General features: G+C 43.5%; 2 protein-coding genes across 3 annotated transcripts; both read right to left on the minus strand.

Moving 5' to 3' along the window:
* Positions 1-1652: 1652 nt before the first annotated feature.
* Positions 1653-11387, minus strand: OGFR (opioid growth factor receptor). 2 transcript variants are annotated; one of them, XM_057378311.1, is made up of 8 exons: positions 11075-11387; positions 7495-7536; positions 6756-6818; positions 6372-6456; positions 5945-6023; positions 5431-5497; positions 5029-5177; positions 1653-4640 (listed from the first exon to the last, which is right to left on the minus strand). In XM_057378311.1, the coding sequence occupies exons 1-8, from the start codon at positions 11282-11284 to the stop codon at positions 3260-3262; spliced, it is 2076 nt and encodes a 691-aa protein (XP_057234294.1). In that variant the 5' UTR covers positions 11285-11387; the 3' UTR covers positions 1653-3259. The 2 variants fall into 2 exon arrangements, with proteins under 2 accessions (XP_057234294.1, XP_057234295.1); XM_057378312.1 differs by lacking the exon at positions 7495-7536.
* A 642-nt stretch (positions 11388-12029) lies between these two features.
* On the minus strand, positions 12030-16767 carry MRGBP (MRG domain binding protein). Its single transcript, XM_057378317.1, has 5 exons — positions 16683-16767; positions 15655-15776; positions 15034-15115; positions 14451-14528; positions 12030-13400 (listed from the first exon to the last, which is right to left on the minus strand). Exons 1-5 carry the CDS (start codon positions 16702-16704, stop codon positions 13210-13212), a joined length of 495 nt encoding a protein of 164 aa, XP_057234300.1. The 5' UTR covers positions 16705-16767; the 3' UTR covers positions 12030-13209.
* Between the last annotated feature and the right edge of the window lie 7 nt (positions 16768-16774).

Genomic DNA, 16774 nt, shown 5'->3' on the forward strand with positions numbered 1-16774 from the left:
AGAGGAGTGGAAAAGGAAAGTTTAAGAACTGAAAACACCACATTTGAGCTTGGCATCCTTACACCAGGAGGTTTGTAGGAGCACACTGTGTGTCTGTCCAGCTCCCAGCAGCCAATATTCCTAGAACTTGGCAGAGGAATGAAGGAATCAGATTTACTCAGTTCCCACAAGATTTTTGTGGAACAGGCAGTTGGAGACAGAAAGGGAACATTTGACTGTCTTCTGATGGCTTCAAAGTAACTGGTGTGCTTTATTAGACACCCCAAACCCCCAAAAGGGAGAGTGGTGCAGTCCCATGAACAGCTTTGCACAGCTTGTGCCTCCTCCTTCACACTGAGGCCAACTGATGGCAGGAGGGAAGGCAAAGCAGAACCAAATCCCCATCACTCCTTGCCCAGATAAAGCCAGGGCTTGGGGGTTTGCAGCACGTGGAGCCTGCTCATGATCAGCACAGGCAGAGCCCTGGGACTGTTCACTCTCAAGCACATCCCAGACCAAAAGGATTCCCTGCAACCCTCTCACTCCACACCCACAGGCAGGGGCAGCCCAGCTGAGGGGACACAGTGACTTAGGGACATTGTTATCACAGGGACAGCCCTGTCCTTGTGTCCTGAAGGAAAAGACCCCCTGAAGCCCCCCAAACCAGCCTGGACAGGTGCCCTCCTGCCTGGAGCCCCAGGGGATGCTCAAAGTTCTGGTTTGCCCTACAGGGCATCACAACCCCTGGGGGAGGATGGCAGCACAAAGGCAAGCCAGGGCAAACAAAACACACTGAACCACCCAAACATTCCATCCCTGGAAGTGTTCAAGGCCAGGCTGGATGGGGCTTGGAGCAATCTGGTCCAGTGGAAGGCATCCCTGAGGTTGCACTGAGATAAACTTTAGAGGTCCCTTCCAACCCACACCATTCTGTGATTCTACAATTTCCAAGCACATCATGGAAATAAGAAGCACTGGGGAGATCTTTCCCCCAAAATCATTTACTGGGAATGTTTTAGAGATGGAGGAAGACTGGGCATGTCCCACAGTGAGCCCAGCAGAGCACCCAGCTGGTTGGAGGAACCAAGGAACAGCTCAGGGCTCCAGGGGGTGGATGGTGCTGGGTAAACACAYGGTSACATCCTGCCCTCAAAGAGSAAAAAATGTCAGTGGAAACTGATAYGCATTAAAGTCATGCTTTAATAAAGGAATCAACAGATTCTGTGATACAGCTCTGAGTGCTGGGAAACACCTTGTGAACTCACCACACACACCTACAGCCAAAAGTAAACCRGGGATCAGAGGGAAAGGGTTGGTTTGAGCACTCACTCCAGGCTGGGGCTCACAGTGAAATCCCATTAAACACAAAACCAAACCTCACCATAACAAGATATAGGATCTATGCCCCAACTGAGCACATATTCACAATGAAAACTTCATTAAATAAGAAAATGACTATAAATCTGTACAAAAGCCACAATTAACAATTCKTAGGAATCTGTTAGGAAAGAATTTTCACTCAACATCTTCAAGTATTTATATCTGTAGTTAAGTGTATTCTTATTGGCTATTTAACTCCACCTGTTCATAAGAAGAAAAAAAAGTGTTTTAAAAACATTAAAGCCTTTTTGCAGCACATGTGTGACCATGAACATCAGATGTTAAGCTTGCAGACTTTTATTCCCACACATGTATGTGGCATGCTGGATCAGAACCTACAGTCTGGGAAGGCAAGTCACCCCTCAAATTCCTTGAAAGATGAAGCTTTTTAAGAGCTGTAGCAGAGAGGAAAAACATTGACATTGCACAAGCTGCTGCATCTGCTCCCTGGCCATCTCCTACACAAAACCACACAGCACCAAAGAACCCCAAAACCATCCMAAACAACCTGAGTAAACAGCAAATCCAGACCTTCTGGCTGTTGGAAAGTTTTCTCTACTTCATGAAACAAGTCCTGTGTTGCCAATCTTTAGGAGTAAAGGTGCTAAACTGTTTTAATGCTCCTTCACTCAGTGGAACATTGTGTAAGTGTGGCAGAACAGCTGACAGAGAGGTCAGGAACACTAAAGCAGGCAGAGCTGGCAAGGTCTGAAAGTAAATTCTTGAGGGTTGGAAATAAATGAACCAGACAAGCRTAGCCTCTCCAATTAACGTTTCAATTAACTGCCCCACAAAGCCCAGTGGTTTCCAGACATGCTGCACTGGAACATGCCCTGGCTGTCTGACATTAAAGGCAAAGCAATCCTGCCCTAAGAAGGAAATGGGTTGGATCTGACACACCAAACCTCACGACATGGACCTGCAGGAAAGAGCCCCCCAGGCCACTGCAAATTACCAGCAAAGGCTGAAAAAAAATGCACTGGGAAATATTTGGGCTGTTTTGGCAACTGAGAAAYGAGGGCCTTTGAAACAGTCATGGACACAAAAATCTGTGGAAGACTATAAAGAGTCTAAAAGTGGTGGGAAAACCTGCAGAAGAGCAGCTCTAGAGAGTTTTAAGCAAAATCTGAAGTGTTTTCTCTAAAACCAGTAAACAATTCATACTCTTTAACAACTCCAACAAGAACTACAAAGCAACGCCCATGGGGATAAAGAGAACTAATTATTCAGCACTTTGCACCTCAGAGAACAGAATCTCTACACAAAGGTTCATAATCATCAGAGATACATTTTGGTAACGCTTTTTATCCCTAAAAAGACGACGCTACTTTCCTAACAGGAGAGGCAACTATCCTCTGACATCATGTGAAATCCATATAATCATCTCTTTTAGAGAAACAGCACTTTTGCCAGGAAAAAACTCCTGATAAGGTACAGCTTTTCAAAATAACAAACAGAAGTTATACAGTAATAGAAAGGCCTGGCAGATTAGGTCATGCTGTCTTACATYAGAAATCATGTATTTAATAAATAATTAAGTAATTCAAATAAGGAGACAAGATCAGTTTTCCTCTTCTCTTTCAGTTAGGGACATAACCAGAATCAAAGTGCAAAAATCCCCGTTGCTCCAGGATAGCCCTGAACATCAGATAAAACTCAGGAACAGGACATGGGCCTGCACTTGAAGAGGAGCAAATTAAGAGTTTTCCTCTTTAGGGTAATCAAGAGCTGCATCTCAATGAGTTTACAAGAGATGATTAAAAAACCATGGGATAGTGAAAGTGAGACAGGCCAGCTGATCATCCCAAAGGAAGTTTATTCAGTTCTCCAAGCCTCCAAAGCTGGCTCCCAGCACAGGGCAGTGCCATCTCTGCTGGCTCAGCTGCTCAAAGTGCTGCTCTCACTCTGCTGCTCCCTGCTCTCCACCAGGCTCTGCTGCATCCTCAGAGCCTTCAGCTTTTTGTGTTGCAACATCAGCACTGTTTTCATCACGACAAGTGGGTGTCACGCTCTGCTCATGACTCTCTGGAGCTTGCTTCTCGTCTGTGTCTTCTGYTTGCCCTTTTTCACCTGGATTTTCTGTCTTTTTCTGCTGTTCTACCCCATCTASTTCACTTTTACCCCCCAGGAGTTTGCTGTTGCAGTGGGGCTGATCACCCACTGCTGACCCTTGATCTCCACTCGCCTTCCAGCCATCCTTGATGGGAACAGTGCAGCCAGTCCTGGGGAGCCTGGAAGCAGCCAGGGGTCTCACAGCCCCACCATCTGCATCACCACCACCACCCCCCTTCTCACTTGGCACTTCCACAGCTGCATTTTTCTCACTGATATTTTCCTTTCCAGCCTCACCATTAGCAGCAGATGGATTTGCCTTGGCACCAGAGGCTGAGGGCCCCATGTTCAGGTTTATGGCCAAGTTGACTGGTTTGCTTCTCAATGTTCTTTTATCAACTTTCCTCCGTTTCACAGCTGCATCCGTGGCCTCTGGTGCTGCCGGCTCTTTGGTGCTTGAATCATCTTCCTTCAGTGTTTCCTGGTCCTCTTCTGCCTGGGAGACTGGGCCTGAGGAAGGGACTTCTGCATCAATTGCACATTCTCCCAGATTGTGAGAGATGTTTTCAATATCAGCAGAGTTTTTCAAGGATCCACCCATTTTATCATCTGCCAAATTTGCATGCAGTTTTCTCTTCTTGCTCTCCTTTGTACAGTCATTTTCTGCTGTACCCTGCACTTCTTTGGCTTCACTTTTTAAATCCTTCTCCTCCAGCTGGGCCAATGAAACTTCTTTCTCCTCTTCATTATCTCCTCCCTTCAAAATGCATTTGCTTATCTTCTCTTTTACAAGTTCATCACTCATTCCAGGCTGCAACTCTGCAGCATCTCCAGCTTTCTGCTCCACCTCTGGAGACTGGTTCTGATCCTTCCCCACAGAATCACCACATTTTTTACACRGAGTGTCCTGTTTGTCCTCAGGCCGTTGGTGCAGCTGCTGTTTGGCAGAGCGGGGTCTGTACTTCTTGAGTTTGTCATGAGGCCCCCAGACAAAGTTTTTCTGAGGTTTAAAGTGTTGCCAAGCATAGTGGACGAGTTCTCTCCTCTTCTCTTTGCTTCTGACAGTGAACAGGAAGTAATCCAAGGCACTTCTCTTGACGTTTGGTAATGTCTCCTCAACAAGAGTTTCTGTGAGGAAAAACTTCACCAAGTGCACTTGAAAGTCTTCATATCCCATCTCCCCCAGGCACTTCAGGATGCGAGTAATCCTCAAATTGTTGTGGCTGAACCTGAAGGAAACAGAGAAGCAAAGCTATCAAGGGCAAGGCTTACAAGTCACTGAACCTCTGGGGCATCTGCAAAATGTTTTATCATTTATGGACTGTGATCCATTAAAGACTATTTGACAAWGCAAATGGGAGCACAGGTGGGTTCACTTTTAAAGTGCACTTTACACACATTAAGGGAGTTTCATAGACTGTTAGGAACCATATGGAAACACTTCTATTTTGCAGCTCAACAAAAAAATAGAAGTTAAAAATACTTTTACTAGGTAACATTTTACCAACAGAAGTCTCCATTCCTCAAGGGCTGAGGATTTCCTTGGCTTTGAYTTTTATTTTTCCCCTTGAAGAAGTGCTGGCTGCAGTAAATGCTCAACAGCAACAACAAACTCACCTGTTCAAGTTTTCAAATCGTTCACGCCAATTCTCTGCTCTCTTAAGTTCTCCAGTTTCTTTGTTGACAAGACTGATCCCATAAAATCCCAGCATGAGCTCATAAGCACGTATAAACCTGTCCATAACCTCCTTGGACTTCCTAAAGGCCTGAAAACAAGATAGCAATTAAAAGGTGCAACTCCCTAACTACCTGAACTATTAACAAGGGTTGATTGTATCACTGAGCGTTTCATTTGCTGACACAAGACAGGCAAATGCTTCACTGTGAGCTCTGTRCACACTAAAAACACAAGGAAACACCAGAAAAAAACCCCACTAGACTTCAAATGAAAGGCATTTAGGGAAAATCCTAACATCCTTCAGATCTCAAAATAATAAAAAGAAACAAAAGTTTTAATACCTGGATTTCTTGACAGGTGAGCGGCCTGGCACGCCAGTTCATCCCATGTTCACGTAAAGGGAACAGCCTGAAGGGAAGAAATTTTCAGCACACATGAGCAAGCATGACAGCAAACCTGGTGTACCCAACTTCTTAAAGCTAAAAAAGATTCCAACACTTGTGAAAGCAAAGGGATTTCCTGGAGAACTCACATCCTTATYGACACAGGAGCAGTTTTCTAGTAAATCCCTCCCATAAAAGCATTGTCCACATCAACAGTAACAACACTTTGCTTATGTGGATCTCTCCTTGCCCTAACTCTGTGCTCCATGACCAAGAATGACTGAGCCCTATTGCCACAGCTCCACTGGAAAYTTGTGTTTTCAGGATTTCCAATGCATTGCTTCCTGAACAATGCAACTCAATTAACTAAAGYGATTCTGGGCCTTGTGTGAAGCTGAAATCAAGAATACAGATCCACTTGGCCCTTAAAAAAGGCACAACTAGAGAGAAGTACCATGTTCATGCAGCTTACCATTGAATGTAAGAATGATTTTCTTCCAGCATTTCATAGTTGTCCCACCACAATGAAAGCAGAGTTTCAATAAGCACACCTGCAAGGAAAAAGGAAAGGTCAGGCAAGAAATGATACCAAATAAAGTTAGCCAGTCACTCCACATGGCTCATTAGCCAGACCCAGATACATACATAAACAAATGCATTGCCTTCTCCATCTAACAAGACAACCAGCCAAAAAAACCCCTTAATTTTCCGCCACCAAACAGAGTATTAAGGAAAATACAGCAGGAACATTTTTAAACAGACATTCTTGGCAGGGTTTTATTTGGTTTGGGGGGTGGTTTTTGTTTGGTTTTTCATTGTCTCACATGGATGAAAATACTCTCATCAATTCAACCAGCTGCAGCAGATGGCATAAAACAGCCACCACACAAGGTACTCACCGTGGGGCACAAAAGCAATCTCATTTTTATAAAAGCTCAAGTTCCACATCTCTTCCTCCTCCTCATTTTCTGGTTCTTTCAAATCCTGGAGACAAGAACAAGAAATGAACAAACAGCAACCTTTCAAAAGGCAGCATTCACTCCAACACTTCTTGTTTTCCCTCACATTCCCTAAACATTTCAAGCTAAATCCTCAAAATGTGCTTTGGGAAGTAGCAGCTTGCTTGTTTCTSATGCACCCACACACACATCATCCCTTCCCCCTCACAAATGAATCCTTTGAAGGTGCTGAGCCTGTAAATGTGAAGGCAAAGGGGTGCTCTCAAATCTAGGAAGTGTTCCTAAAGGATGGAAGTGATGAGGAGGAGCCCCAGGAGCACYTACTGGGTAATGGTTTCTGTATCTCTGCAGGTCTTTCGCTGCCATCCAGTTGCGCCTCCCGCTGCACTGGAGAGAAGAGACAGAGCAGAGATTCAGAATGAAGTCACCTTTTACAAATTAAAATAATCCCCTCTCTGAATTCAGTACCTCCCACAGGTTCCTCTGMATGCACCCTGCACTCACAACACCCYCAAAACCAGSCAGACWRGTACTGTGGTCATTTCTCTGYATTCCTCAAGAYAAATTTAAACCAAGAGAAGTTAACATCATCATCTCCTGTGATCAAAATATTTCTTTTTCCTTCTCATCCTATTAATCAAGATTTTTATGTTTTATGTATATCTTTCATCCCAATTGGTTTTGCCAGTGGAAATGGTCAGAACTAGCTGGAGATCCCAAATAGGAAAATGTCATTGTTTTTCTTTAACTCAAAGGTTTTAAAACAAGACATCTCTGAGTTGCTATAAACCCTAGTGAAGACAGAGACCAGACTTTCAAATTGTAGAATTTAGGATGCAGAAATAGCGTTTGAATTCAAGATTCTCATTCCTGTAGAATGGCTGAAATAAAAGTTTTCTCCATCTTTGCTTTATGCTCAAGATCAACCTTGCTCATTTAGACAATGGAAAGCAACAGAGCCACACAGTCACATTAGATATTTATTTTACTRAGCTTCTCTGCCAATCATCCTTTTCATTTATTACCCATCCTTTCATGTAACCAAACTTTATGTCAAGCCTACCTGAAAACTCCAAGACAGCAGTGATGAAYTTGAGCTTTGATCCTGCAAATAAAAAGCATTTAGTTGGAACATYTTGAAACCAAACTTCACTAAGAAAATTAAAAAATAGATACAAAATGAGAATACCCACAGCAGTGACTCACATGATTCCTATCAGTTGCCAAGTGACAGATTTACCTAGTTACAGCTGAATTCACTGTATTTTATGCATAATTCAAATTGCTACAGAGAAAAACCTGCGATGCCACATAAATAGGCACCAGGTTCTCTTCACAGATGTGCTAGATTCATCCCAAGTGTCACATTTAGACACAAATCACAAAGAACAGCTTCACTTCTTCCCCTCAATGTCTTGGAAACAGAAATTGCAAGTATGACTTAGTTTAAAGTGCATTTTAACTGATTTATATACATATTTATTGACACACTTGAATACCTCAATGATAAGGGATTTTGTTACACTTCACAAACAACACAGACATTTAATCTTGCTGAGTGCTGAAGCATCTTATCCCAAACCATGACAGCATTTTACAGAACACCCAAAAGGAACAAGACTGTTCATGAATAAAGGGCACTGAAAGCAGAGCACAGCCAGAGGATTCAATGTCACCACACAGAGAGAACAGGAAAGCTGGAAAATGGGGCTAAGATGTGTAGAATCTTCCAAAATAAGCATTAAAAGAAATTCAGAAGAAAGAAGCAGCAAAAACTTCCTCAAGTTATTTCATAATCTCATTTGATATTTCTTAATAACACAGGCTAAAACCACTTTCTAATGAACACTGATCACTGGTTCATTATTAAGGCAGGAACTGCACTACACTCATAACTTGCTCTAATGAAGTCACCCATTCAGCTGCCTTGATGAGAATCACATGGAATTAATAACAACTTTGTTCCCTGTTACAAAATAATCAATTCCCAGAAATTCTTTATATTTAAGGGTCTAAAGTAACATCCTTGAACACAGTCAGRTGAGACAGGAGAACAGCAGATGTAGAAGAAGAACTGCATCACTGAAGAGTCAGGGCAAATACACAGACAGATGCAATGCTATGGTGCAAAAGGCTGTGAGGCTTGTCCAGAAGGAAGCTAGATCCAAGGAAAAGGCATTCTGGAGAGCAGCAATCAAGAGAACAAGATGGGGAAGCAACAAGAGCAAAACTCAGCTTTGCTCTTCCAAGCAGGTGTTGTTTCTTTGTCTCTACAAACTTCCAACTTAAGCCACATGGAAACTTAAGGCCTTTCTTTCCAGGTAAGAAACACAAACTAAACAGCAAGGCTGAAATTCCATGAAGAAATCAAAGCACCTTTTTGCCTTAGAGCAAAACTAAGTGGGTTTCACCCTCCAAACCTGTATCATACCAGGAAGAACAGGCACTGCTGTGGGAAGAGAGAGAGAACACAGCCAGGAGAGAGTGACAGGAGAGAGTGACAGAAACAGGACTGGGCTGAGCAATCAGATGGAAGCCAGCTGTAACCAAAAGGAATGTGGATTGTGAACAAGGCACAGGAATGAGAAAGATGGAAAGAGGTCAGAAGAGGGATTGGCAACTTTTGTTGATGGAGATTTAGAAGAAGGCAGGACCATGGGGTTTGTTATTAAAACAACTGATCAGGGACTCCAGGGGTTACAGCAGTCTCAGAGGGAGAACTTTCTTAAATGAACACAACCCCCAAAGTTTTCAAAGCTCACTTGTAGAAGCTGAAGGCACTGAAATGCAAGAGTTGGAGAGACTCTAGATCTGCAGGAACTTCACAGAGTGAACACTCGCAGAGACAAATGTAAAAACAGTAGTAGAATTTAAAGTTAGTCTTGAAAGTACATAGTGAAAATAACAAGAAAAAGCTCTAACCTCAGTACCAAAGAAAGACATTAGCCACTTCAGGCATAAAGAAAACCATCCAGGCTGAGGGGAGAAGAATGAGAATTAGTGTAAAATAAGCAGAAGTAGGAWCTAGTTTGGGAAATTGATCCATGCCTTTGACAGGTTGCAAAGGCAGATATGGATAGCAGATTTACTGCTTCTTTGTGCATTCATTCCCACTGCCCTTACAATTTTTCAGGCTCTGTCACACCGAGGTGACTACACATTCATCACTGAAGGAAGGGCTCCTCTTTAAAAATGCAGAACAATCCAGGGGCTGTAAGTCTCAGGGACAACATCCTCCTCCGTAGCACAAAGCTGAAAAAGTCCACTCACTGGAGTGAAAAAATGGTCCTTGCTTTTAGAGCTGTCACAATCCAGAGCTGATCTAAGAAAAAAAAAGAATCTGAAGAACAAATACTTTCAAACAGAAATGGAACATTCTGGAGTTATTAMAGCTTGTGAACTCCAGCCATGTACAAAAGAAAGCTGATAGGGTGCCCTCAAACAGTGCAAAACACTTTAAAGGAAATCTCTGCCTCTTCCCTTCAGTATTACCACTACCCCACCCAAAATACTACTGGCTTTTCCCAGATCTATGTGCACAAATAATTTATTTTTTCCCTCAAGAGTGGCTATTTCTGTATTTTAATGCTTATTAAGCAAAAGATAAAGATAATATTAAASTCCTTTAAAAGGGCATTCATTAGAAAGTTTTATCTGCCTATTTATATTCTAAAAATACAAATGAGTTGCTGAAATGGACTCAAGTGAAGGAGTAGTTTCCCTTTCCCAGAGAGGGGAGGAGTTAAAGGACTGTAGTATGTTTTGCCTGACACAGGAACTACTCAAAATGAGAGTTGCATTTACCAAAACAATGCTGGAGAAGAAATTGATAACACTCAGTGTCAAACTGAAAAACACTGATGCTAAAACCAGAAACTAACAAATTCTTTCCATTTCAAATAAATATTATCTAAAGGCAGGAGACCCAAATGCTCATGTTTTGCAGTACCTGCTCTCAACTGCACATGTACCTCCAGCTTCTAAAACCTGGTACATTTTGATTTTCAAAGTTACTCTACACATGCTCCCTAAGAAATATAACATATCTAAGAGAAATAAAGCCTTACAGCTCACTTTTAAAATTGAGCAGATATTATGTAACAGCTTTTTATTGATAGCATGAAAGAGCCCTGGGAAGGCCAGCATACAAAGCTGAGGATGCCAACCAAAAACTTAAAAAGCAASGAGAGCATCAATGCCATATGTCAAATCCAGCGGCCATCAGCAGGGGTGAACAGGCAGGTGCCACACACAAACAGAATCTGTATTTGTGTACTTTATATATGTATACAAAGTAACCACATCGTAGGGAGCGAGTGAGGAAAAATATATATTAAAACCCAGCTCATGGCAATGTCACGGATGTTGAGGAGTCATGAAGTGACAGCATCCCTCTGCCCCCTCCTCTTCAGGGGGATTTGCTTCTTCCAGATGAGGACAAATTCTGTGCCGGAGATGCCCCGAGGGCCGCGGTTTCTCCGCCGGCACCGAGCTCGCCGTTCCACTCCCGAGCAGCGGCTCGGACGGGGGAACAGGGAACGAAGGGTCGGGAAGGGGCTCSGGCTGCGGGCCCCTGAAGCGGGCAGGAAGGTCCGGAAAGGGTCCCCTCAGGCCGTTCCCTGCCCCGTGCCCCCCACACGCACCTGGCTGTGCCCGCAGCTCCGCGCCCGGCCCTGCCCCGGCTGCTCCCCCGCATCCTCCGGCTCCTCCAACGCCGCTCCCTCCGGCTCGCCTCCGCCATCCTCCTCCTCGTCCTCCTCCTCCTCCCCCTCCCAGGTGGAGTCGTACTTCCAGAGGTTCGCCTCGTCCTCCGCCTCGTCCTCGTCCGCCCTGCAGGTGAGGCGGGCCGCCATGGGAGCGGCGGGGAGGGGAAGGGAAAGGGAAAGCGAAAGGGCCCGGGATGAGGCGGCGGAACCGCCCGCCCGCGCGCACAAAGCCCGGCCACGTGTGGGGGGGAACGGGGGACGGAAGCGCGCGCAGGCCCCGCCCCCTTCCTGCGCCGCCGCTCCCCATTGGTCAGTGCGGCCCGGCCGGCCGCGCGCGCCCTGCGCCCGCCCGCACCGCTCCCATCGCGGTCCGGAGCGGGAGGAACGCGCTTACACTAACACGATAACAGAAATGTCAAAGAACAGAAATGTCAAAAAACAGTCATGTCAAAGAACCAGCGCTCGACAAAGCTGAGGGGAGCAGTGAGCGGCTGCACCGCCGTCAGTTAAACCATTTACATTTGGCGATACTCAACTTCACCTCCAAAAATTTTGTAAAAGTCTGCGTTGCAGGATTGACTGTCAAATCCCCAAGTGGACTTTCCTTGCTATGAGGTTGGTGCTGAGTGGTTGCAGCAGTACATGCTATTGCTGACATATTTTTACTTTAAGCTACAAAAGCATTGCATTGGTAGAGCAAAAATTTTTGAATAGAATTCCACGGATAAAAAGGATTAGCCCACAGGGACTAATGAGACTTAAGAGTTACAAAATCTGCACTTTATAGCCAAAATCTATGTAGATCAGGACAAAGTAACCAGCACTTTAATGCTAAATTACTTTCAAAATAAGTTGGGCCRGTTTTTAATCAAGTCACACAAGAATTGTTATTTAGCAAAATAAAAACAAGTCAAATTTATTCTTTATATAAAACAAGAGAAGTAAATTAGGCRGACAACTCGGCTATGTACCTAGAATAAAAACAAAAACTAGAAGACTCCTAGTGCCTCACCTTGAAGGCAATACTGACACACCAAGAAGGAATTCTTCTTTTTATTAACTGATAGTTAATATAGTGAAACAAATTCAGTACCATTTCAACCTGCTTCATTCACCATTTAACAGGTGTTTGTTGACTGCGATTCATCTTTTGACAACACAAAAATAGTAACTTCATCAAATCTCAATGTTCTAGCATACAAAAGATAAGCATTACAATGTCAGCAAGATTCTTCAGTTGTAGAACAACATGAACATTTTGGAAAACCAATCCCATTCACATCTACTAAAACTGCTTTAAAAAAATAAATAATTAAGTACAAACCCCACTTTTACACTCTACTGTATTACAAATGGATGAAGCAACACCTTCAGGGTCACACACAGCTCAGCTGATCCCTTACAAAACTATGTCTTATCACCATATTGTATTTAGGACACTTATTAATTATTTTGGCTAGGGGCATTATAATTTTCACCTTACTGATGGCATACCAATGTAGAAAGACTGCTAAATGTTGCATCAAARAGGGTGAAATGATGTTCCTCCAGCAAAGAGAGCGACAGAACATTTGAAATGCAGTAGTTATCTGCACTGAAAAGAATTTGAGGTTTACTGAACCAATACATGAAGACATTTGATACAAATGGAAGGGAAATGGCCAAACATTACCCACACATGGTCTGTTATATTCACAGACAGCAAAGGCAGAAAAAACACCCCCACATTTACAGAAATCACCTCTGCTTTTGATGGTCCCAGSCCCTGTGCCCCACTGGACAACTGGTTCAGTGAGCTGTGCTGACACAGAATGTGTTGCTGGTTTGAAGCTCAGCCCTGGCACTGTCACACCCACCCTCCCCACTGCCACCTTTGTCCCCACGCCCTGCGAAGGTGGCTCCTCGCTGCTGCCCAGGMAACACCCCAGGAGAGACAAAGCCAATGTGCAGATTCTTCAATTACTGGCTCAGGTTATCTTTTACTTCCTCCAAAAGTTCTTGTGGCGACTGTGCTGCTCCTTGTTTTTCCTGTTCCCTCCTCCCRTCCCAGAGTTTATCACTTCTCCTCAGCTCTACGTCCTGCGTCGTTTGGCGGTGCTGGGACTCGAGGGGTTGCTGTTGGCATTTAGCACCTTCTCAGTGACTCTGTTGCGCTTCCTCTTATCAGATCCTTCCTTGGATCCAGGATCTGATGAAGTTTTCTCTTTCTCTTTGCTGCTTGGCTTTTCAGTTGTTTTTCCTAAACTTCCAGAGGGTGCAAAAACTGAAATAGGATCAAAGTAATGATTCCAGATCAGAGTCATACACAYAGGCAAACAAGAGTGATATCAAACTTCTTTATATTCCATAAAACTTCTCAAAACAATCAACTCTCAGCATATTTGTCCACCATTTAAGTATTACTTTCAGTCCTAAAGAAAAAAATCTTCTCTGAGAAAGGCACATCTTGCTTTTATTATTTGCTTTAAAGACAGGCATATATTTTGACAGGCTAAAATTCAAACTCATTAAGTGGAATTAAACAGCACTTAATATTGAAATACTTCAAAGGAACACTTACAGAAACATAGGACCAATCTATGGAATTTATATCAGCAGCAGTCATTACATTTGGTATCATAGGTAGATTTTAAAACTCAACAACCAAAATGTGAAATTTAATATATTTTAAAATACATTTTTAGATCTTTTGTTACAATCTATAAACACCACTTATTCAGTGATATAAATAAGATGAAATTATATAGTTAGCAGTTGACTTGGTCTGTTAAGATAAATACCAGGATCTCTACTGTTCACATTTGACTTGTTCTACAGCAAAGTATTAGGAAAACAAGCCTTTTATTTAAAAGCAGCAAGATAATRAGAATAAAATAAAATAAACACTCTGTCACCTTCCCACTTCAGCACGCAATTTTACAATCTTTTTTGACTTATAGGCTCTATTCACCCCRTGACTACAGAGCTCCCAACACAGARTATTTAAGTTCAATAAAACCAGACTCAACCTTCTTGCACAGATCCTCAGATTCCTTCAGACTCCCAGGGGTTTGTCAAGTACATATTAAAGCCAAAAATCTCCAAAGCTATACAACTTTGCACAGATGAATTAGGAGCAAAGAAGAAATCTTTTCAATAAGCAGCTGCTTACTCTGTGCACTCCTAAATAATTCAAGTTCTTAGCATGAGCACAGGCTAAGTCTGAGTACAAATCACAAAGTACACTGCATTTGGGATTTACATTTTAACATTAATTTCTCAATTACAGTTGGTTTTTAATCTCGTATTACACAGTAGAGAGTTACAAAATTACCTTCTTCAGGACCTGCATGCGTTTCCATCTCTTCTTTTAAAACTTCCTCTTTCACTTCTTCTTCTATTGTAACTTTTCCTACAGAAAGGATTGTTAGCAATGATTAGATGGTTTTAAAGAACCACATGGATTTTTTCTGAATTCATAGCCTCTGCTTCTTTGCATTTTTGCAAATASTCCTTGCAATATTCAGCAGTAATTCAGTGTTAAGAAATTATTATTAACAGGAGAAAGTGAAATCCTAAACAGGCAAAACATATTSCAATGTCAAATCTGTACTAAGATTTTTGTACTGATTTTTTAGTGCAAAGTTTAGTGTACCTAGTAATCGAGAACCATTCCACTTCCCAAGAAGTCCTTTGGTAGGTGCTTGAACTTCCTAGTTCCTACTTTGGATTACAGTACTAACACACAGCAGCTAAATTTCAAAATTCAGCTCTCACTGCTCAACTGGAGAGCTCTCTCAAACTCCACCATATTTCTATTAGATCTGACAATACACGATTTTTTGGGGAGAGTTTTGTTAAAGGTTCTGACTTGAGATTAAAGCAATGAAGAATCAGAGACTGCAATCACATCTCACCTTCTCTCACTTCTTGAATCATTTCGTCAGGAAGAGCAAAATTCTTCTCTATATTAGGGAATGGAAGAATTTCAGATTCATGCTTAGAAAGAAAAGGAAGATYTCTGTGAGTGACTGGTAAAAACTTCAATTTGAATTTTGACATGCAATCTCAAGTTCTATTTTACACGCAATTAGGATCTGCACAATTCTTAACAAGACACCTCAGATGTTAGAGAAGCAGGAGGCTCCTGATGTCAAACCGATTACTAAGGTCAAGATACCTGAGATCATGATCATTTGAGATCATTTATGGAAACCCAACATGGCAAATCCTTATGTAAAGAGACTATGACTTTGTCGTTTGAGCATTATATGATTTTCTGGATCAGCATTAATAAACAAAGTCAGAACACAATAGCAAAAAAAATCCAAAAAGGCCCCTCAAAACCCAGGTTGTATTGCAGGTTTTATTGTCTCCTATCTAATCTACTTTTATTCAGGGAAAACCCCATCAGGCCACTGGAATGACACTCAATTCTCAGTGTTACGAAAAGTACAGCAGGCCCAGTGATTTTGGCCTGTCAAAACCTCTGAACTCTATGAAACAACCATGTGGCTGCATCAACCCTTTGTACTCACAAGAGCCTGCATATCATACATGGTGCTCAGATGGTCCCAGATCACTTTGGATGAGATCTGCCGTCCAATATTCTGGCTGAATTTATCCCGGATRCAAATCATGTGGAAATGGCGATTCACACCTGGGGGAAGAACTCAGTGCAATTAACGCTGCTGGCAGATTTATTTAAGACATTTAGARATATAAAKTTATCYATTTATTTGTGACACWGTTTTAAAAAGTCCTGTTGTTATAYRGAAAGGGCACATGGTAGGAGAGACGGCTGGCAGGCTGATATTTCACCCTACATTGCAAGTGCTGTTCTAGACGGAGATGAGGGTGCCCCTGTGGGTAATTCTAACACAAAGTCAGAGCTTTTAGAGGRGCTGTGCGAAAAACAACTGGAGGAAACTATCTAGACTATTGTGTCCAGTTCTGGGGTCCGAGTACAAGACAGACCCAGAGCTTCTGGAGGGGGACCACCGAGGGGAACAGAGATAAAGAACTGCAACATCTCTCTGACAGGAAAGGCTGAGGGATCTGGGCCTGTTTAAGCTCCAGAAGAGACGTCTAAGAGGGGACCTCAACAATGTTTTTAAATACCTAAAGGGGAGCACCAAGAGGATGGATCCAGGCTCTGATCGGTGGTGCAGAGCAATAGGACATAAAGCAGTGGGCAAAAACTGATGCACAGGAAGCTCCCTCCACTTGAATACGAGGAAGAATTTATTTACTGAGACAACACACAGCCCAGAGAGACTGTGGAGTCTCYGTCCCTGGAGATAYTCCAGAAMGGCCTGGACACAATGCTGTGCCATGTGCTCCGGGAYGMYCCTGCCTGKGCAGACGATCCGCAGCCTGAGCCYTCGGTGATGCTGTGGAAGSGCAGGGTACCGCTCACAGGGCTSGGCGGCCCGGCAGGGCCCAGCGCTCCCTCCCTCAGCCCCACCGCATCCCCGCGGCCCCGGGCCGGTGCACAGGCCGCTGGAGCCGCCCGAGAGCCCCCGCCCGGCCCCCGCCGCTCCCGGAGGCCGCGGCCCGCGCTCACCTACGGGCTTGTGGCCCAGCATGGCGTGGAACAGGCAGACCTCCACCTCCGGGCTCCACACCACCGCCGCCTCCTCCGCCGGCGCGCCGGGC

Source organism: Malurus melanocephalus, unplaced genomic scaffold (assembly GCF_030028575.1).
Source record: "Malurus melanocephalus ecotype Western Australia unplaced genomic scaffold, MMel_1.1 scaffold_353, whole genome shotgun sequence".
NCBI lineage: Eukaryota > Metazoa > Chordata > Aves > Passeriformes > Maluridae > Malurus > Malurus melanocephalus.